This window comes from Athene cunicularia, assembly GCF_003259725.1.
Source record: "Athene cunicularia isolate RWA chromosome 1 unlocalized genomic scaffold, athCun1 chr1_part2, whole genome shotgun sequence".
In the NCBI taxonomy this organism is placed as follows: Eukaryota; Metazoa; Chordata; class Aves; order Strigiformes; family Strigidae; genus Athene; species Athene cunicularia.
Genome location: NW_020799092.1, coordinates 35,492,241 through 35,515,174, shown reverse-complemented (window position 1 = coordinate 35,515,174; position 22,934 = coordinate 35,492,241). Strand labels below are relative to the sequence as shown.

General features: G+C 33.2%; 1 protein-coding gene across 1 annotated transcript in view; it reads right to left on the bottom strand.

The window, feature by feature from the left end:
- The window catches only part of CEP290 (centrosomal protein 290), a 54,005-nt gene that overhangs the window by 6,880 nt on the left and 24,191 nt on the right, over positions 1–22,934 (bottom strand). Inside the window, exons 26-49 of the mRNA XM_026861664.1 lie at positions 22,613–22,843; positions 21,920–22,093; positions 20,241–20,352; positions 19,218–19,423; positions 17,290–17,441; positions 16,228–16,339; positions 15,023–15,478; positions 14,077–14,241; positions 13,739–13,846; positions 13,517–13,651; positions 12,599–12,865; positions 11,387–11,494; positions 10,619–10,818; positions 9,737–9,950; positions 9,405–9,542; positions 9,084–9,305; positions 8,413–8,529; positions 6,875–7,020; positions 5,847–6,002; positions 5,114–5,237; positions 2,792–2,926; positions 2,511–2,597; positions 622–786; positions 161–283 (exon numbers count right to left, since the gene is read on the bottom strand). Of these exons, the coding sequence (XP_026717465.1) occupies positions 161–283; positions 622–786; positions 2,511–2,597; positions 2,792–2,926; positions 5,114–5,237; positions 5,847–6,002; positions 6,875–7,020; positions 8,413–8,529; positions 9,084–9,305; positions 9,405–9,542; positions 9,737–9,950; positions 10,619–10,818; positions 11,387–11,494; positions 12,599–12,865; positions 13,517–13,651; positions 13,739–13,846; positions 14,077–14,241; positions 15,023–15,478; positions 16,228–16,339; positions 17,290–17,441; positions 19,218–19,423; positions 20,241–20,352; positions 21,920–22,093; positions 22,613–22,843 (4,053 nt within the window). The remainder of the gene's footprint in view (positions 1–160; positions 284–621; positions 787–2,510; positions 2,598–2,791; positions 2,927–5,113; positions 5,238–5,846; positions 6,003–6,874; positions 7,021–8,412; positions 8,530–9,083; positions 9,306–9,404; positions 9,543–9,736; positions 9,951–10,618; positions 10,819–11,386; positions 11,495–12,598; positions 12,866–13,516; positions 13,652–13,738; positions 13,847–14,076; positions 14,242–15,022; positions 15,479–16,227; positions 16,340–17,289; positions 17,442–19,217; positions 19,424–20,240; positions 20,353–21,919; positions 22,094–22,612; positions 22,844–22,934) is intronic.

Here is a 22,934-nt window from a genome sequence, read left to right as displayed (position 1 = left end):
AATTCTGTCATAGCAAGATTAGTGCTTAGAAAAGCATCCATTCCATAGCAACGATTTAAAAAAAAAAAAAAAAAAAAAAAAAAAAAAAAAAAAAAAAAAAAAAGCTATTACCACAACCAGTAACTAACAGAAATAAAGGGATGGATTACAATAATCATACCTTTTTCAGTTCTTTACGCAGCCTCTCATTTTCAGTAATGACTTTTTCCATTCCTTTAGTTTTAGATTCATAATGCATACTCAGCTGGCCCCCCAGACGAAGTTTCATTTTTTCCATTTCAGACTAAATATCAAACAGTTTGTTAAAACACATATACATTGCTCAGGAGGAAATTTCAGATTTCCATTTTTAAAGCAGACCATAGTTAGAGCTACCTAGCACAGTGAACATAATGTTTCATCGCATATTTAAATATATCCTTTAAGGTGTAGAGTACCTTTATATAAATCATGCAGTATGTTCAGCTAAAATGAAGCTTTGCTTTTCTGTTCATATGTTTCATATCTGGTATTTTTAAAACATTATTGTGCCAAACAATATCAACAAGAGGCTTGCTGCTCCATTTTCCTACTAACTTGCATATAAACTGCTATCTACAGTTACTGGAAACACATCAGTACCTTTAGCCTCTCATTTTCCTGTTCAAGACCAAGTAATTTCTCATGAGAAATCACAGCTGGAGATTTTTTCAGATCTTCATTTTCTCTTTGAACTCTCTCTACAACTTTTTTCATCAAACCAATTGTTTTTTCCAGTTCTGGGACGGTCTTTCCACTTCTACCAGCCTATAGAGAGGGAAGAAAAAAAAAAATAAAAGGAAGTTCACCTTAACATTCTGAGCTACTCCAAATCTTACTTTATCGCTTATTTTCCCATTGCAATTTGTATTTATAAAAAAGACGTTATATTTTGGTGTGACTTGAACCCTAAAGTTTCTTGCATACTTAATTGCTCAAAGTGTCTGGTGATATATTCACGCCCAAAGTCAGCATATCAGCTCCTTCATTTTCTGCATTACCCAAGAAAGCTGCAGTTAGTCTCAAAATCTGCAGTACTTGAGTACTACTGGTTTGGTTTTTTTTTTAGCTTTTCTTGTAGAGTAATTCCAGGATCCAATTGCTTGAATGCAAATACTGAGGGGTAAAAAAAAACCAAAACTGGCTAGGAAGACTGAGGGAAGGGAGGAAAAGAGGGCCCTTTTTTAGCAACCATACTTCTGCTAGAATAATGCTGGAATAATGTCTTCCAGACAGAAGAGCTACATCTTAAAGCGTAAGTAAATCTTCTCCCTTTCACAAGGCATATATTCTCCTTGCAGAGGGATAATAAATGAATAAATACAGGAGGAAAAAATTTCTCCATTTTTCTTATTTCACTACACTTATGAGGTAGAAAAGCTGTTAAAGGAACTTCAAATGCATTTTTGTAGCAACTGTTTTCCTCAGCAACATTAATTTAAAGATGCTGCTTTTTAGTTCTGAGCCCATGAAGTACAACCTTTTCTTTCTACAGAGGTAAGCAGCACAGTACAGTGGAAAATGGGGAAGATTTTACTCCCTGTACCTGTACATAAATCCACAGAAACCAAGTTATGCAAGAAAAATTACTTATTCTTTCTTTTCTAAAATAACTGGAGGGATTAGGAGGTTTGTGCTGGTAAACAGCAGAGTTAAGGAAAAACCTCTGTCAGATCTTGGTGCCTGAAAAGGGAGGGAGATTCAGAATTTGCTGGCTCCTCAGAACCTTTGCATGAAACAGTTTTATAAACTGAATTTTCTCATATGCGTAAGAGATAGGCAGATAAACAAGCAGTCCATGCAAGGTACAAGTACAAGAATGGGAAATATACAATCTTTTCCAGGTACCCAGAAGTAGAACTCATTCTCCTTGTATACTGAGATATGAAGTCACTTAAGAGCTTTTTATTAAGTCTGCTTCCTTTAAAAGGTCACAAAAATAGTTTGACAAGTTAGTGACAAGGGAGATATCGGGTACTGCTGAAGACTTTTTCTTCCTGTAATTTCTGAAATACTGCTCTATTAAAGTAGCTGACAGTAGCTAAGGTAAAATTTAACCGTCACTTGCATAGTAGAACAAACAAAAGTTCACAAACAATAACTTACACTTTCTAACATCTGCATCAAATCAAAATACTATCTCTTATAAATCATAAAGCTTTTACACAAATACATGAATATAATTGAATATAATTTTCATTATTAAGGCTGTAACTCCTCTATTTTTTCATACAAATATGTTTCTGAAGATAACTTCAATCCAAATGACAAAATAAGGCCATGATAGTGAAAATATTTAATAGTGTAGCTCCAGTCCTTCTAATAGTCCTATTAACTCAATTTCATTAATTTATTATAGCACTTTGGCAATTAAATAAGCAAGAACAATTCCTGTTTGCTTTTGGTTAATTCCAAATAATTTAATAAAGAATTGCTGTTCTTGTGTTTTGGTTTCATTTAATTATGATGAACAATGCTGTTACAATACTCACCCCTTTAATGCTGCCCAGCTGTCTTTCAGCATCTGCTCTCTCTTTTTTGAGAAGTTCACACATTTCTTTTAAGTCATTTACTTGGTCCTGAAAAACCAAAGTAATAAGCAACTAATTTACATTTCAAACTGAGGTGAACAGTAACAAAATTACAGATGGTTTACTTTGAAAAATGTAAAGAGAAGTAAATTTCCCATTGCAATGACTTTTTTCATCGTTTCTACCAGCCATTCAACACTGTCATCTTCCATAAAACCATTAAAAAAGTAAAAAGATGTTACCTTTAGTCTTGGCAAATCCTTATTGGCCTGCTCTAGCTGGAATCTTAGCTCAACATTTTCAGATGACAATCTTAAATTTTCCTTTAAAACCTCTTGTTCTCTTCGAAATTGATCACCTGATCCTGTTCCTGATGTCTTGAGAAAATGGAGGGGAAAAATAAAACCTATTATGAAGTGGTAACGCACTAATCATTGTATCAGCTGTAGCTGATAAAAAGCAACAGAGAATTAGCATTTGTCACAGAAATACAATGAATGACAATTTTATCACCAGTTTTGATCTAATATGCTCTGCCAGTAACTCCTTCTCTACATGTTCTAACCTTCAGGGGAAGTTTACAAATTGGTACAAACAAGTAAAAATTTTGTCAGACTAAAATTAAAATAAATCTCAAAATCTAAAAGGCGAAACTACTGAGTGTAGTAAGCTGTGACACCGTACCTGGGAACAGCATCTAATTTTAACGATGTATTCTGATATGATTGTTAAATAGTACATGTGGCATAAGGAATTTCACTTAAGTCAAACAGATCACAGGGCAAGTCAGGAAGAGTAGTATATAACTCCAGTTCTTAGTCTGTTAGTTCTCACAGTCTTAAATCTTTATCTATGGAGGCTCGTAATTTCTATTACATAGAGTGGTTTGTATGACTTATATTGCCAATTCAAGCCATAAGTATATAGTAAATTATTATGCCAGACTAGTAAAGATTAAAAAATGCTGATATATAATCAGCACTTTTTATGGAATTAACCCTGTGATCCTAATAACGACAGGAATAAAATATTCACTTCAAGAGAACACATATTTTTCTTAGTGTGACTATTAACACATCTTAAGTCTCTTAAAGAATTATCAACTAGCTGCATGTATCATTGGGATTATTTGTAAATTTTCTGGATCAAAATTTTAGAATAGACAGTAGCTTACTTGTGAGCTGATATGCATGCCTATCATGAAAGTATAAGGTTTGCTTTATGGACCACTTGGTGACTACTTCAGTATCCCTGCAGACCATGCATAGGAAACCACTGCATTATCAAGAACAAACTATTCTATTTCTACATCATTTGCACAGAAGAAATGCTAGAGGACTGCTACAGTATCAAACCTCAGGCATTTCATAAATTTCTGGCCTTGTTTCAACCCCGTCTGTACCACTTCGGTAAGTTTCATGTTCATTCTCTGCAGTGTCTTGAATCATTTCATTATTCACATTTATTTTTTCTGCTTCATAGTCATTAGCTTGATTAGAAGGTTCCCCTGAATCAGACTGATTGCAGTTCATTCTGTCAGTATCAGGCTCTTCTATGCTTTCTTCATCAAGAGTTGAGTGCTTAAGTATTTCTTGCTGCTTCTCCTCTTCTTCAAATTCCTCATTAAGTTTTCCATTTTCAGGTTGTGTTACATTTCCTTCTTTTTCACTGTAGTTCTCTTCATCAGCTTCAGCTATATTTCTGTTTATCAGTCCTTCCCTAGAAATATCTGTGTCCTTGCATTTCATCCTATCTTCAGGATGCTGTTCAGGAGACGCTTCAGTGCTTGCATCTGCAGTAGCCTCATGGCCTTCATTATGCATGAAGCATATTTGCATATCTGCTTCCTCACCTATTTCATTGCCATCAGTAATGCTATGATTAGTCTGATGTTTGATTTCATCCCTATTTGAAACAGATTTCTTTTGAAGGGAATTCAAATACTTTTGTTTACTGATACTGACGGGAACAGACTTGGTCAGTTCAGTTTGGTCACAGGTACTCTGATTCAAGTTGAAGACAGAATGTAGCATGAAAGAAAAGCAGAAAACAGTGAAACAAAACAGGAAATAAAGAACCTAGAATGTACTGTTAAATATATTCCTTGAAAGATTTAGATAACCTAATAATGCAACATTTGTGATATAATGAACCTTGTAAAAATCAAAACACAACAAAACCACCTAATGTAACTAAAGCAGCTCAGTATTTCCCAAACCCTGTGTATCCCAAATTTTCAATCAGTATGACATATAAAAGTAGTCCATCAGTTGCAGACTCACATATTTAAAAATACATATCCCTTATTTCTCCACATATGCTAGGATGCCAAGTATTTCAGCTTCTACCTGTAGAACACAGAAAATGTAAGTGTTGGGGTTTGGGTTTTTTCTGGGTTTGTTTTGTTGTGTTTTTTAAAAATACTAAAAGCTGAGTATTTCATATTCTGCTCTAGAATACTAATATTTGAAGTAGAACCAGCTGACAAATAGCAAATGGATAACAAATACTTTCGTTAAGTAGGTGTGATTCTTCTAGGTAATACTGTTACATTATTAACTTACCAAGGGTCTAGAATATGTCTCTCTCGAACATTGTCTCTGCAATGCATGAAGCTTTTCCTGGAGGTATTGATTTTTGAAATGTAATTCTTCTACAACTGAATCTCGTGGGATTGCTTGCTGTGTTCTACATCAAAAAATTAATTAAGTCAAAACAAACAAATGGCTATTAATGCAGAAAAACATCCCTTAAGGTAAAAAAACCCCCAAACTTCTAGATTAATAGACTGGATTTTCTAGTATTACTGGGCTAGTAATTCTAAATCAGTATTAGGCAATGTACACTATTTCAGTTAATCCCTGTGAATCAAAAGCACTTACTCTGTCAAAAGGAATATGCTCTTCTGATATGTGTACATCTTCTATTACTCACATACACTATCCACTGTGAGAGTGGATGATATGCTCATTAAGGATACACTCCCTAACTGCAGTTTAGCAGTTCAAGTAATTTTCACCAACTCTAAACTGCAATTAGGACTTTACACAATAGGAGCCAGATGTTTTTCATATGATTTAGCTTTTTATAATAATGAACCAATGCTGCATATTCTCTGAACATGCACAACTGCTCCCAAGCAGCTTTAAATCTGTTCAAGGATTTTTGAAGTTTCCATCTGTTTTTTTTGTTATTATATCAGTTGGTCTAATAGAGACTATCCATCTCTTTCCACAATTTTTTTTTTCTCATTTAGATTTTTTTAGTTTTTATAGATTCTTTTAAAATGCCTCTCACCTCATGTGAGCAACTTCGTTTTCTAAATCTAGATTCCGTTTTCTTAGTTCTTCCAGTTCTTTTTCAGACTCTGAGGCTCTTACTCCAACAACACGATCAACAGTGACACCAGTAGTTCTCAGTTTCTTCTGTAGAGCAATTCTCTCTTTTTCAGTCCTGCAACATCCAGTAACATTTAAAACTTTATTGGCTAACTTGCTTTCTTTAGGAGAAAATATTTTCTCTCTTAAAGAATCCACATTTGCAATTTATTTGCTCACTGAATCACACCTCCTTTTCTGTTTAAGGGTACCTTATAGACAGTACAGCTTTACCAAAAAAGTCCAAACCCAAACCTGGAAAAAACAATGAACGTTAAGGCAGTATCGTACGTGTTATAAGCCACTTGCTGGTCTTGCCTGTGTTTATGTAAAAATTATGCAGGACTTGCTAAGAATAAATATAATTATAAAGCAGTTGCAAACCACAATCTAACAGCTACAATCGCAGAGTTTCCTTTCTCTTCTGCATCTTTTATCAGTAAAACACTGCCATTACTGTACTGAAGTCAACATAACATTTGCAGAGGGTTTGCATGTGTGGTTTTTTAAAAGGCTTCCATCTCATAATCCTAGAACCATCAGTACATCAGTACTGCAATAGCACTACATATTAACAGTAGCACTGTATCCAATTCTGTCAACCTGATCAAGTAACACAGCGGTGAGAAATGGCCTGTCTTCACAAAGGTGATATTTATTTCATGGGAATAACAGAATGCTATACACAAGAAGCATAATAAAGGACTTAAACTATTTTTATTCAGAGTCAGTTTCTTCTAATAAAGGCTGTTGGTTTCTACAAGGTAAAGGATACTAAAGGAGTAGCCTGCTGCTTGAAGATTAACTAATCCTTTTAATCTCAATAGCAATGTCAAATTCTAGACATCAATCTTACAACAAACTGTTATAACTATTTAATAGTGGCAAACATATTTGGATTTCCCTTATGTCACCATTTTGTAGCTGAATCTATTAAAACCAACTCACTTGGTATAAATTTCCTTCATTGTATTCAACTGTTTGGCTAAAGCATCTGCTTCTTTTTCCTTTTCCCTTACTTTGTTCCGCAATCCTTCCATTCTGATTTGCCATTTTTTACCTTCTTCCCATCTAATTATTTCCTCCTTGGAGTTCTGTGAAGCACATAAACAAATCATGTATTTCTTTTTGAAATTTTTCTTAAAGCAAAATAAGCAAACACGTTAGAAAACCAAGAACGATATAGTCTTCATTTATCAATTTAAAACATGAAGGCATAGTAGGCATATATTATTTACTTTATTTGTCATAAGGTAAATAACAGACCCAGTTTGATATCTTAAAGTATGCTGTAGTGACTGGTGTACAAACCTGATGCAGTTTAATGCTATTACCAAATTCTTCCTTAGATTTAATATTCATTTTACAAAAAGGAGTAACACATTTTATAAAATTAGAAGTACTAGTGCAATGTATTCTTTTACTTTGAATTATATGTTAGTAAAGAGGACAGATTAAAGAAGTGTTTTTCTAGGCCAGTTTACAACCAATCTGTCTTCTGCAGCTCACCAGGAGTTTATATGCCCCTGCTGCACAGCTGTACGATTGGTCATTTTAATTTTTTTATTTTTTCCTACAAGAAATGGAATCTCTAGTTAAAGTTACAATTCAGTACATATAAATCATCCATCATTTAAAACCTGTACATATGTGATCACAAATGGCTATTGAAAAATCACAGTCAGTATTCCTCTAAGAAACTTTTTTTTTTTTTTTTTTAAATTGGACTTATCTTTTCTCCAGTTAGCCCCTGTACTTTCATTTCTGTCTTCATTCTAAACAGTTACTGCTACTAAGGGACAGGCTTCCATGTTTTGGAAAAAGGCAAAAACATGCCAAGTTTGAGAAATATATCTCTAGATACTAAGCAACAGGTATTTAAAACAATCTCAAATTAACTGGAAGCCTAAATGCAGTCCTAGAATAATATTTAATATCATAAATAGTCTTAATGTCATTATACAAGCATGCTACAGTATTCCAGTAGACTTTATAATTAGTATGACAAGCCACTGACTAGTTACTCAAGTACGAAATAACAAGCAAAAAACCAAACAAAACAACTGGTAAAATGAACACATCTCCAACTGCTCAGAACCTCCTGTATATGGAGACCACTGTTGTGAAGAAATCATTTATACAGACATCATCCCTTTTAGGATTCAAACTTTTGCTCCCAAGTATCTTCATGATGTTATCATTGCACTGACTTCAAAAATGCACATTTGACAGCACTTACAAAATCAATTTCACTGCCACTTATAAAATCTTAAGATTTGTAATGGATCTTTAATTCTACAAAAAGAGCAGAAAAAACATTAATATACCAGTACTAAGCAGCAAAAGCAGTAACAAAGAGCATGGAAAACATTTCTCCTGATCAAGTTTGTTTGTTTGGTTTTTTTAGAGACGATAGGGCAGAAGAGTTCAACTGCCTAGACCTAGGCTGATGATGTCTTTAAAGCCACGATTTAAATATCACATACCTTCTCTTCTCTTACACCTTTTTTTTCTGTTTCTTCACACTTCTTCTCAAGTTCACTTTCCAACTTTTTAATTTTTTTCTGAAGTGCATCTATCAGATTTTGTTCATCAGCTTTGCTCTGAAAAATTACAAACTTTTACAAAATTAAAGCTTAATGACCACTACCTAAGTATTTTTCTCCACTCAAAAAATAAGGACTTTAATTCCAATTAGTAGACTTAATTTACAACATAAATGAAATGATCTTTAAATTATTAAATCATTGCAATGTAACTTTACATTCTAAACTGAATAATCAGCAGCAAGTAGCTGAATTTAAAAAAAAAATCAGACAATTCTACTGTAAACCCTTTCCTTCTGAAAGGGGAAATAAGGACAGTCAGGAAGATCACAAAATTCCATTTTTCAAAGAAGCTTTGAAAACGATAATTCAACTCCTCAGACTCTTTCAAAAATTTCAAGGAGCAAGCATTTTTCAGTCTCTTCCTTTTATTTGAGGCATGCTTCCAACAGCAAAACCTAATAGCTCACGTGTAACCCCTGATGAGCAAAAATAATTTTTTTAATCAAGTCTCAAAGCCTGCCAAAAGTACTTAATCTTTTCCCCCCAAACCAGCATATCTATGCAGAAACTTGACCAAGATTTAACATAATTTTAAAAATCACTTCTACCTGAATGCTACTGCTTAGTCTCTTAATCCGTTTCTTCAGTTCTTCATTTTCTTTTTCCATTTCATTTTTTTCTTTCAACATTTTAGCAAATGCTTTTTGTTTCCTCTGAAGTTCTTCGTTCAACACATCCCTTTCCTCAGACAAAGAATTTTCCCTAGCTTTACTTGTTTTAAGGTTGTCTGTAAATTTTGTAATCTGGTTATTTAATTCCTCTATATGTGTCTAGAAGAAAACAAACAAACAAACCAACCAACTAGCAAACCCTCACAATCAGGATTATCAACAATACAACAATGCAATATGGTATTTCCTAGTATTTACCGTAAGCCCCTTTGTTTGTCTGTCAACAATCTCCTGGACATTCATATATGCCTCTTTTTCTGATGCAGCAGAAATAATCTGCTGTTCAGCATTAGCAGTCATTTCTGCTCGTAGTTCCAGAAGTGCTTTACTCAAAGCCTGAAAACAATAAATTGAAGTTCTTTTAAATGAAGAAGCTGCTGATATGAACATTACAAAACAAGAAAAGGCCATTATATTTTACTATATTACACAATTATATTCTACCTCCTGCTGTACTATACATAGAACTCTTAAACATTAAGCAACATTAAACATTTATGTGACATAGGGATTAATTTTTGTTGACTAACTTTCTGCTGCTTCTCTTTTATGGCTAACTGGCTCTTCAGCTGTTCCACCAGGTTTTTCAGTGTTGCGGTGGGTGCTCTATTATTTGCTTCTTTTTGGACCTCTAGTTCAGCTTTTACACTTGCTAATTCCTTCTCCATCTGAGATAAGAGGTTCCTCAATTCATTTGCTTCATCTTTTAGCTGTTCCACATCAACTGTGTGCTTTTCCTGAAGCCTAATAAAAAAAGCATTAATAGGGTACACTGCAATAATTAAGTTAGCAAATGCCAAATAAATAACAAAGGGTACGATGTTATATTTTTTATTATTATTAAAGCAAATGACACATAGATTTGGAAACAGTAAAAAAAGACTGACTCAACAAAGAAGGCCTCCATTTAATAAGACAATTACTCAAGAAAATCAGCAAAATGAAATTAGAGCATTACTCATTCTAATTCCTGGCCCTCAGAGGTCAAGAAAGCATCTTACTTTTCTATCCTTTTAAAGAGGGGTTAAATTTTCATGAGTTTGAACTTGTCAGGCAGCAACCCCAAATGGATGTATCAGGGGACAAAAAAATGCAAAATAAAACCAGTATCACAGTAGCTTAAAGACAACTCAAGACTCCTTGAATACTTCCTTTTTCACTGAATGGCACAAAGCTAACAACTGAAAGGTACTTTTCCAAGCCACAGTTTTTCAGTATTAGCCTTGATGAATGGCTACAGATTAGAAGTAGTTTACAATTACTGACCGTAGTAACTCTTTGAGTCATTTTTTTCAGACAAATCTTAAATTCAGTAAAAACCGTGTTCAATTTGATAGACAGTACTGTAGCAGCAATACATTACTGATATGATCCGATCTAATTGTGCTTATGTTAACAGTCTAAAAACTTACTGGGCTCTGACAGTCTCAAACTCTTTGATTTTCATTGAAGTAACTTGTTTTTGTTTCTCCAAATCAGATGATGTTTTCTTTAATTTTAAAACAAGTGAAGCAAGAGAATTATCCTGTTCTGCTACAGTTTGCTCCATTTCAGCTAAGCGGAGAAAATGTTTGTTGTTGGAAAGTGATAAAGTTGTCTTTTTCACTAACTCCTGTAAAACAGAAGAAATGCATGTGATTAAAATATTTTAAGTTATAAACTGAAGGTAAGCATTACTGATGCATTTTAAACTCAAGTATTAATATCAAACATGTTTGTTTACTGAGATGTGGTTCTTAGTCCAGAGAGAGAGCAGTCACACTGGTGTGAAAAAAGCTTTGTGCATCTAATGATCCACAGAATAACCAGTTAATTCAGGTTTCACCTTATCATAAAGTGTCAAGAAAAAAATCGTATTGAAATGGGTTAATTTAACATAACCACAGACTGAATGAAAAAAACAGAAAAGAAAATATAACTCTCCTTCCTAGAAGTCTCTATCAATTAGGATAATAAGAATAATGCTCATATATACTGAGCTGGTAACTTTGTTTTTTTATACTTCTAATCCATCTCTTGCAAATTCTCTCAAGAACAATACAATAATTCTGTATCAACCACCTATTCATTTTTCCTGTCATCATTTATTATCTACTTTTGACTGCAAAACTGTTCTTTTGAACGACATTTTAAAAAATTTAGGGACAACTTCACTAATCCCACGAATACATATAACTCACCAAAGCAGTCTGTTTGAATTTATTAAGAGAATTATCAGTATACAAATTTAACTTCTGGTATAGAACTCTAAGGTCTTCCTCATGCTTCTTTGCCATTTCTTCTTGTTCCTGTTAGTTCAAAATAAAAATATAAATCTACAGATGCACACTATTCCAGAAAGTCATGAAACTACAGTACCTTCATATTGATTGGTTACTCATTGCTCAGTATTGCTTCCCAAATTTTCCTCCAATTCTGGCAGTTTAAAAAATTCTTTTCTTCTTGATATAATCAAAGATTTTTTTCCTTTTAAACACTATTGGAAAAAACTACTATTGCAGTTTTAAGCTACGTAGAAATACGTATGGTGCAACAGGATAGGAGCTGGAGAGAAAAATAGTTGTTGGTCCTCACCAACTATGACTATCAATAGGGATAATGGTATCCATACTATGTACTTTAAAGGTCTGTTTACTTTGGACTGCAGTGTGTTCGTGTGGATTGAGTGTCTGCTAGCAGACAGAACACAGTACGCTCATTTATACACTGCATCTTCTGGTCGACTTCCAAAGCAAAAAACGTGATTTCTCCCAGATGTAATAGCTACACATGTTAATCAAAGCACACTAAGTGAAGGCGATAGGAAGCCTGCTTTGGAAACGTGCTCCTGATCCAAACACACTAAAACTGATGCATGTTAGTGCATCTTGAAGTACCTCTTAGACACAAAGTTTCTGCTTTAACATTATAAAGAATACGAACTATGCTTAAATAATATACAGTATGCTAAGATACACTGTTTATACTTTAAAATTTGCTTTAATTTAAAATATGCTTTAAGAGGCATGTTTTCTATAAATACATGTCTTCCCTGTACCTTCCAAATTCATGACAAAATGCAGTCCAGAGATCATTACTGCAAGTACTGGAAAATGCCATATAAATATACAATATACCAAGACCACTTCTCACAGGAGAATTTTAATTTTCTTCCTTTTACACTAATTTAATTCCTAGACAGACATCATACACATAACCTCTTGACTGAGAAAGCCACCTGTTTTAAGAAGTTAAAAAATTCTACATGAACTTTCTTCATAAAAAATTACTGTAACTGTTCTGTTACCTCTGAGGTCAGAAACATCTTAAGATTTCACTAGCAGTGAGATAAACAAAGAATCAACTACAACAACTTCAAAATGGAAGAAATTTTGTTCAAAAAGTTTAACTACCTCTCTTGCTTTAGCAAGCAACTGTTGGTATTTTTTTAACACTTCCTCCTTTTGATTTAATCTTGCTTGCATATTTGAAATGGTTTGATGAGCAATTTTTACAGCATGACGGTACTGTGGATCATCTTCTTGTTTGCCTAATTCAGCCATTATTTTCTCTCTTTCTGATGTTGCAGGTAATCGAAGTCTTAGTTCATTTATAACTTTGTCTCTTGATAAAACACTTTGTTCAGCTTTCCACAGAGCAGTTTCCTTTTCGTTTAATTTCTAAAACAGAAGGCATTTGTTGCATTTCCAGAATTCAAACACTGCAAAAAGATCTTACTTTTTAAAAAATGTACTAGAAAGATTTGTCTAAATGGACTTATAAACACAAAACGTTTTGCACTCAGCTCTTGCTCTATGGGATTAATATTAGACGAAAGAAGTCCCAGAATATCATCATGTATTATTTGCTTAGCACAAGACACTTCTGCAACTCATTTTGTGATATGAAATTAAGAAGCTTGTGTTTTTCAAATTTCTTACGAACCATAAAGTATCTTCTGTAATAGAATTTCAATGTGGCAACCCAAGATAGAAGGATTTTGCTACACTACGTGCTAAATTTAATGTAACACCTGCTAAGTTCAACTAGCCATAGCCAACTTAATTTTGTACAGCAAGAGCATCTTACCCTACTAAATGAATGATCTAAAATATTAAAAATATTTTCCCCAATATTTTTTTTCCAGTGGAGAATATATTTCAGTCACAGTGTGATTACATTATTTATATTTTCTCTGTGATAAATACTTCTAGGGGATTGGACACATCTGAGTGACATTTATAAAAGGATATTTATTATATTAAAAAAATTTAAAAGGCATAGAAATACAAACTTTGTCCATTTATATGATAATTTATACATTTAATTACCTCCTCCAGTGATTTGCAGGTTGCCCTAGTTTCCAGGATTGTTCGAATATGCTCCTGAATCTTTCTCAAAGCCAAGTCAAGTTGCTGTGGGAGTGGCAAACTAGGGTCTGGAACTGACCCTGTAGCCTCTTCTAACTGCACAGAAAGATTCATATTCATGTAATCTGACAGCTCTGATAAATGTGCTTATAAGTCTATTTTTAGTTAATCCAGTGCATGTACCTTTAGAGCTGTACTAAGTATTTCATTTTGTTGATGATCATACAGGTCTAATTGGCGCTGCAGTTCTACTTCCCTCTGGTCCCAAGCCATTTGCCTTTCTTCATGAAACTGTAACAAATGTTTGATAAAGGTATTTTATTTATTGAAGGCTATGGGAATTTTATAACCAACTTAAACAGAAAAATACCAAAATTACCAAAAATGTGCTATTAAAAAGGTTATGGAATGAAGATACAAACATTTATGTTAAAAACTTACTAGGAAGAATCTTCCTTTTAAAAATCATTTAGTGAAATAAGGAATAGGTTGTTTTTCTAATAGCATGCAGAAATACATACCTTGTTCTGCTGCACAATTTCTTCTTCCAGATTATTGATTGTACATTCATATTCAGAAATTATATTATGCAAATATTTCACCTCTTCCTTTTGCTTGACTAACTCACGATTGAGTTTAAGTTCCTGCAGATGGAGTTCCTCCATCTTCATATGCCATTCAATTACCTAATAATGAATGACACACAGTATTACAATTTACCAAGCCCACAGGCCAACTAGATGCAGCTACACTCTTTGACTTTGAGGCAGCATGGCACTTATCAAGCCAACAGAAAGAAAGATATTCTGCCTTTTTAAGTTTCTTTGCCTCTCTTGAGTGAGGAAGCATGGCAAGAGTATGAAACTGCAAGATGAACGGCTGAAAAGTGCAGCAAATTTGAGAACCAACAGGTTTCCCCTACACTGACAAAAGTGCATTGCAAATAATTGTCAAATGACCTAAGCTATACCCTATGCCTTTGTCCAGACTGAACAATGAAAAGCATGCAAGAAGTTTGGTTAACTTTTCTAAGACAGCAAAAGATTTTCAAAGCCATTAAAAACTGGATGTATTCAGAAATGCACATGCAAAGATTGCAATGCAAGCTCATGGGACCGAACTTCAGAATGCTACTCTGTGTTTAATTTCATTCACAGTTTAATTCAATTCTTAACTTAATTCAGTTTAATATAACCAAATTCATAGTTGGCCTCTAATTCCTATGTCACTTAATTGGGCACAAAAGAAAATTTGTGAATATGACTGTGCCAACTTTTACAGGGCAATTAACTAATGATATATTACTTTTTTAAAATAGGAAAACAAAAAATGATAGCTGTTGTATCCTAAACATGTTTTGACATCATCAAGGTCTACATTAAAACAGACTTTCAGGGAACTGAACAGAAATGTAATTTACATGTGGAACAGATGAACAAAGCTATTCAAAGTTGTAAAATAGCAAACCTTTTGAGCTCCTCTTGTATCTTTCAGTGCACTTATTAATTCTTCTAAACTTTTCAGTTTTAACTCCATCTCTAATGCTCTGTTTTCTGCATTTCGACGCTCCTGTTGGGCAGTCTGAACTTCTTCCAGGATCTTCAGTTTGTCATTCTGTAGCTGAATCATTGTTTTAGAGAATTTTTCTTGCTGTGCTAAAGGCAAAGCACCACTAAACTGTCGCCGTAAAGACTGAACCGTCTGTTGTAGGTGTTTGGCTCTATTTCTTCCTTCCAATCGGGCAAAATATAAGGCTTGTTCTCTCTCATCAAGCTTCTGCTCTAAACGTAGATTATGGATCTCCATCTTCTGTAGTTTCAATTTAAGTGTCTCCAATTTGCCTTCAGCAACAGATTCACTACCTTGAAGGGCTATGATATGTTGATGTAGTTTTGCAATAACTGCCTTTTCATCTGACTGTGCCTAAGAACAAAATTTATAAACCAAATTTTTCATTTTGAATACATTAATGCAGTGTATGTTAAACAAGCTTTTTTTTTTAATATATATTGCACTTATTTTATTCCATAGATGAGAGTAAAAATTAACCTCTAAAACAAGCTTTTTGTTTTTCTGCTATTGTTTCTACAGTCACATTTTAGAAGCATACCTTTTTAGATACTGATCTTAAAAATTATATCTTTCCAATATACCAGAAAATGAGGAAGAAATGTATACCTAAATTTAGAAAATACGGTAATGTAAAAGCTGACACAAGTGTTGTATTTAGGGACTCAAACCATTCTAGATCATGAAAGCAAACCCCAAGAAACTGTTTCAGCTAATAACAAAGCAATACAATAAGTCTACTGCATATCTTCAAGATTTACAAGTCACTGATTGTCTTATAAAAACCTATCAAACTTTCCTGATATTATATTTAAATATTGACCATGAGCTATTAATCATATAGGAATAGATAGTATGTAAATAACATGGTAAAAAGCTCAGGACCTGTAATAGCTGTACAGCTAGAAATAGGAAAAAAATGTAGAAGGGAATAATTAATGTAATATAGAACTTTTGACAGTGTATGGCCACTAAAAGGAGCAGCTTGTTAAGAGCCTCCTGAAGTTTTTTAGCATTTCCTAATCCACTGTAGAATCACTTAATTTCTTCTCACTCCAGGAGAAAAAATCCAAACTGCACTGTTATTAAAGGTTGAATTTTACCTGATAGTCTAAAATTTGCATTCTGAGAGATTCCACTTCTTTATCTCTGTATTGCTGGCGTGCCTCCACAGCCTCAACTTGCATTTTTGCTACATCAGACAGTTCTCTTAACCTTGCAGGGAAAACAAGAGTATTGTGTCACTTGAAACCACTGAATAACCTATTAAGTTTTTCTACTTAGAAGACGTTAAGATGCTTAGTATGTTTCCTCATATCAAAACATTTGAAAACTTTGTTCTTTTCAGCATAATCTTCTGTACTAATGAGAATCCTTGTTACAAAAAAATTACTCTGTATTACCTCTCAGCTTTTTCACAGGACATTTTTCTGTAAGTTATATGAAATTTACTAGCAGTAACCTACTCCAGGAAAACAATGCCATGGTTTTAACTGAACTAAGCACCTCTGTCCTCTATTTCTTTTGCACTTCAGGACATAAAAGCTCAAAGTTTCATTGTCAATTCCATTCTCTATCTCCCCAAGTCTAATCACACACCTTCAGTGTCAAAAATCACTGCACTGTTTTAGGAATGTAACGGGATTACATTGTTTACTCAAAGACAAATGTCCATATCAACATATCTAAAAAAGTCAGTTTTTCAATTTATGCATACAAAGTTAATTTCTTAAGTGAATGGCAATTCCCCCCACTGCATTTTAATCATTGATATATTTATAACTCATTGAAAGTAAGAATTGCTTTCCAATTTATGAGATCTTCATGCATTTAAGGGAGGTTGTGGCACAGAAACAAAATAAACCTTAATTAGTTTAAAAATACTAGTAAGAAGTATCTAAGTTCACACTTACCCATGTCTATCCAGGCCAGCACTTAATTCTTTGTTCAAATCAAAATGAAGAAAATTACTTTCTTTACAGTCATGAATTAAATGCTTAATTTTCAATTCCAAATTTGGCATATATAAATGCCAAAAAAAAAAAAAGGGGTTGAAAATTATCTGTTAGTAATACACAAGTAGTGTATTATGTAAGCCTGTATAGCTTAAATTTTTGCATGCTTTCAAACATACTGCATTCAAAATTAGTTACTTCAACACTTACTTTGATACTTCAATCTTGAGCTCCATCTCACGCTTCTCTAGGTCCATGATTTGTCGTCTATCCGCATCACTTACTGCCTTACTTATACTCTTTGACAGTTCATCTCTCAATTCCTGTTCCACTTTCTGTGCCTCAAGGTTGATATTGGTGAGCTTAAAAAAAAAACAGTACCAGAAACAAACAAAATGGTATCCTAAGCACATAACTGTTCCCAACCCTGTAAAGAAATTCTTTAGCCATTACAAAACATTGTTCAGCTGTGTTCTGAAACACATTTCCTTTCCTCTCTGCTTCAACATCTTTGTTTGCAGCATTGCATACTTATAAGAACAGATACACAGGTCGTCACAGAACAGGATTCTAAATTAAAGATAATTTTTATTAGTGACTTTTCTTAAAACCATTACTGCAATAACTTGCTCTTAAACTAAAATAAGAAAAAAAGAGAAAAAAGAGTAAGACTGTAAACTCTTTAGAAAATGAACAGTCTTACTTATATATTTTTATAATGTCTAGTATATCAGGATTGGTAACACAAATACAGGTTATAAGTGCAAGACGCAAAATTAGTGTAGTTCTTCTGTTCTTTATAAAAAGAACTTCCAAAATTAAGAGACTTTCTTTCAAGCAGCCTGATTTTTCAAGTTGATTATTAAATACCAAGTAACTAATGTTTCAATTCAAATCAAAGAGCATTAAGAAAAAGACAGATATCTGAAAAGGATTAGGCAACACAGAGAAGCCTCAGGAATTAATTCAGTAAATACTGTCATGGCAGATTAATCTGATACTACTCCTTAATAAAATAACTGATGTCATAAACAAAGTGTGGTGTATCTTATTATCTGCTCTTCAGATATTTGAGGCACTACTAAATGTCTAGGCATAATATATGTCTATGGTATGCCTAGTAGACTTCCCCCAGTAACCAGTTCTTAAACTATCTCTTACAATTCTCATTGATTACCTTAGCACAATCTTGTTATATGTCTATCTCTCTCAAAAAAACCCAAACCAAACCAAAACAAAAAACCCAAAACCACAAAAACCCAAAACAAAACAATGCCAGATTAGGAGGCACTAATAACAGGAGTATACAAAACAGAAAATATATGTCCTGGAGCCAATCAAATAAGGAAAAAGGGATGCATAGAGGAACTAATAAGAAAAAATTGTGGCAATAAGAGTTTTTCCAGGAGGGTGAATGAATACAATCTATCAACATTCCTGTCAACATAACTATTCTTTTTCTTCCCCTGTGTTTAAATTATAGGCCAATATTGGCACAAGAACAAATGTGTACAACTGCCTATAAATAAATTAGGCTGGAAATTATAATAACGTCTCTTACTACTTAATAATGAATTTATGTACCAAACTTCAAATACAAATAGTGGGGACATAAATTATCTAACAAGATTAAGACTGATATGACAGAAATATTAACGATCATCAGCTTCAATGGCACATGACTTTTATTCCTGTATTATTGATAATGTTTGGCACATGACAGAGGACATAGCCAGTTTGTAACAGAATCATGACACTATCATGTGCAAAAGGGATGCAAAGGTCTAACATTTTTTGAATCTTTGGTAACTAATGGAAAATTAGCAGAAAAGGAATCATATGAAATAGACACAAGAAATAACAGGTCAAGAACAGACTTTTCTAGCAGTCTGCTGAAAAACTAGCAAGCAATCTGTCAAGATGCTCACTGTGTGTTTTAGAGATTAACTAATGTTTGAAATAAATGACAAATTAATTATTTTCTACAAATGTCCTGTGTATGCAAAATTGCAGCTCTTAAAGGCAGCTATATTTTGCATCACAAGTTTATTTGCCAATCATGATAAAAAATACTTTTTGAAAATCTCAAATATGCTATTAAAATGACAAATCATGTTTTTAAATCTCAACAGATTTACCTCAGCAAATTTTGTTTCCAATTCAAAATTACGTTCTTCTATTTGCTTTACAGTGTTCCTTAAATGTTCATACATTCGTTGCGAATGCTCTGCTCTCTGTCTTTCATTTAACTCCTTCATTTCCAACATTGTGATTTTCTTAGAAATGGACAAAATCTCACTGTTGGTTATTGCTTTTGTGGCCTTGTCCATGTCATTGTCATCCCCTACATGTAGAAATATTTAAATTAGGGAATACACAGGATGATTCAAATATGAAAATTAATTGTACCACAAAACAGAACAGGAGTTTTACTTTGTCAGATAAACTTTATCAAAACACCTGTATTACTTGTTTAAAATGGAGGCACGGTTATCTTGCCCTACTGCATGGTTGGAATGTAACTAATTTGAATAAAATATATTATCATTTATAAATGGGGATATCTGCAACCATGGTTATTGAGACTATTAAATATTTTCAATGTAAACTTTCACTTTATCCTTATTTCATCTTGCAAATCTTCAGGAAATTTAATTTAAAATCTGTAAAATAAAGAGATGTGGATGAGTTCATCTTAAATAATGGAAATGTAAACTGTACACAAAGAAGCACCAGCTCTCAAGAAAAAATACTTTGTTACAGAGCATGAAACCAGGAAAAAGAAATAATTTCCCTGACAAGTACTTTAACTGACAAGTTAGAAAACAGTGCATGTTATTTAAAAAAAAATAAAAAATCAGGTGACGTTGCTTTACAAGTTCTAGCTTTTAAACCCTTTACCCAATAACCCAAAAAAAGTCAACACAGAACAGTATCCAGAGGAAAATACCAAATTTGGTTTTGGTCAAATAAATAAGTAAAATGAAACAAACAAACAAACAAAAATCACACACACACACACACAAAAAGACTGTTAATGAAAGATACAAAATAGTTTTGACTTTTTAAAGATACATCAATTTAAAAACTTTTTAAAATATTACTTTTACACAGGACATACCATTTTATTTTTAATGTTGCAAGATAACTTTTATACTTGCCCAGTTTAGCCATCTGTTCCCAAGCCTGTTCTACAGTGTGAAGTTTCTCTTTCGTGATCTCCAGTTCCTTATTCAATAAATTTATCTGTGCTTTCAAGGATTCATTCTCATGCTGTATGACAAAGAAGTTGCAACATAACAGCAAACTATTTAACTGTAGCAGACTTGATGTTCAGTATATAAAAAGTCTTTTAAATCAAGAGATTTTACCTATGAACAACACAATCTACATACATGCCAGCAGAAAAGCACGTTTCCTGAGTGTAAAGATGCTAGTCTTTTCTCTCTATGTTGTATCTGCCAACTAGCATTACCATGAATATTTATCATCAGTGACTGTGATTCTTAGTGTCTAGGATTTGATGAAGAAATCTATGCCTGTCATACTAAACAACTCATTAACATTGGGGAAAAAAAAAGAAGTACTTCTGGAGGATATTTCATGCCGCACAGGATACTTCATCTTGCACATAAATACATGTTTGAGACAGATCATATGCTTCTTTTAGTTCTTTCAGGCATTTAATGTGATGCCAAACAAATGTTTTGTAAATGTTCCTTCACTCCTCCAGACAAACACAAATTTCCACATTAACCAGTAAAACGAATTGAACACTTCGTATTAGTTTTCTAAATACACTTTTAGATTGCTATTGATCAATAATTCTCTATTCTGTGACATTACTGAAATATGCAATGCAAGTTTTCATACACACAAAATTTCATAGAATAGAGAATGATTCATTAATTCTTTAGCTAACACAAATGCACCTACCTGTTCCCAAGCAGACAAATTTAATAGTTCAATACTTATCAACCACAGAAACCCACCAGATAAGTGCTAGGTTCATGGTTGGACTAGATGATCTTCAAGGTCTTTTCCATCCTAGATGATTCTGTGATTCTGTACATGACATAAGCTTTAACTACTGGTTAAACTACTACTTCGCTGGACTATTCTTTCTGACATGAATGAAAAGTGGGAGGTAGTAACACATCTATCTTTGAAGCCAGCTTCACAGTTCTTGAAAAGAAGCTCCCTTCTACTTAAGAATAAAAGTTCAAAGGAACAGTTACAGATTTGCAGTCCCTATGACATTCTGCAAACAGACTGTGGATAATCTTTGGTTATTTACTTCTTTTATGGAAGTAAAATTCCAAAGGCCAAAAGGCCTTGTCATTCTTGTAAGAACACTTACTTTGAGGGAAAGCTTCTAAAGTGTTTATACTCATTCTACTTTCCTTATGACCTCCAAAACTGAAGATAATAGCAAATATTCCTTCTGCCAACCTTGTTTTGGCAATCAACTAAAAATACTTTGAGGGAACATACCCAGAGTTTAACTTAAAAAGCAAACAAACAAAAATACCCAAACAAACCAACCCACCAAAACAATTAAACAAAATGCTTTTATGTATGCCCACTGAAATAAAATCTGGGACTTTGTGTATGTTTCTTAAACCACTTAAAAATACCAGGTAAGCAAATATAAATTTGATAGCAACAGTAAGACTGGCTCCAACATCTTATACCCACTATGGAACTGTTACAATGAGCAGTTCTAGCACTGGGACTCCTATTTTATCTTTCTATTAAGCGAGAACAAAAAACAATGCAGAATGAATGTATAATTAGGGTTTTTTTTCCCTTTAGGGTTCAAACATAATGTAAACATTACCTGCACATGCTCCATGTTTGTTGTTCGCTGGACGAGCATGTTATCTTTTTGTAACATATCTCTGTATTTAGCAGTTAATGCGTTGTACTGCTTATTAGCCAGTTCTAGCTCAGATAATGGCACACTACCATCCAACACTTTTTGCAGAGCTGCAATCTTAAAGCTAGCCATTTCCTATGAAAATAATCAACACAATGGGTTACTATGGTCTGCTAGACCTTTAAATAGAAAAATTAAAATAACTCCACAGAAAAAGAATACCACTTAATATAACGCTTTAGAAATTGATACTGGTTTATTTTACTAAATTACTGTCCATCTTTATAAATTACTTGCAATAAACAATGACAAAATTTCTCTGGGTATTTTTATCAATTACTGCCTTTCAATCATATGTTATAAAGATGTTAATACAGGCCTTAGCAACCTGCAAGACCAAAAAGCAAGATTTGGCTTCACATGACACTTTCAATAAAAATAACTTGTTGAAGAGACTTGAGAAGGGGAAAATAGACAGGTTTCATATTATGATGCTTATTTAAATAGAGAATGTTTTGTCAAAATTTATAACAGTGTTTAACAAGCATTTGAGTAATGCATTCAAGAAACTAGTACTGCCTCCATTTAAAAAAAGTATATTTATTGCCAAACTGTAAAAATAAAAATGTGTACTATTACTGCTATAAACTATACCTTGAATCGTTGCAAGTTTCCAATCTTCCCTATAACCGCAGTTTCCATATGTGTTATTTCACCCTTTAGTTTCTCATTTTCTCTTCGAAGATGCTGTTCTGTTTCAAGTAAAGTTGTATACTGCCTTGTTAGTGACCTTTCATTAACTCGTAAAACAGTTATTTTCCTATTATTTTCTGCAAGTACTTTTTTTGTTTCATCAGGATCCAGCTGAAGTGCGCTGAGTAAATTCTGTAAAATATTTTTTAAGAAGAAACTTGTATGGAAATATGGTACAACTCAACTATGTAGACAAGCTTTCTCCTACCTTTTTTAATCTAAG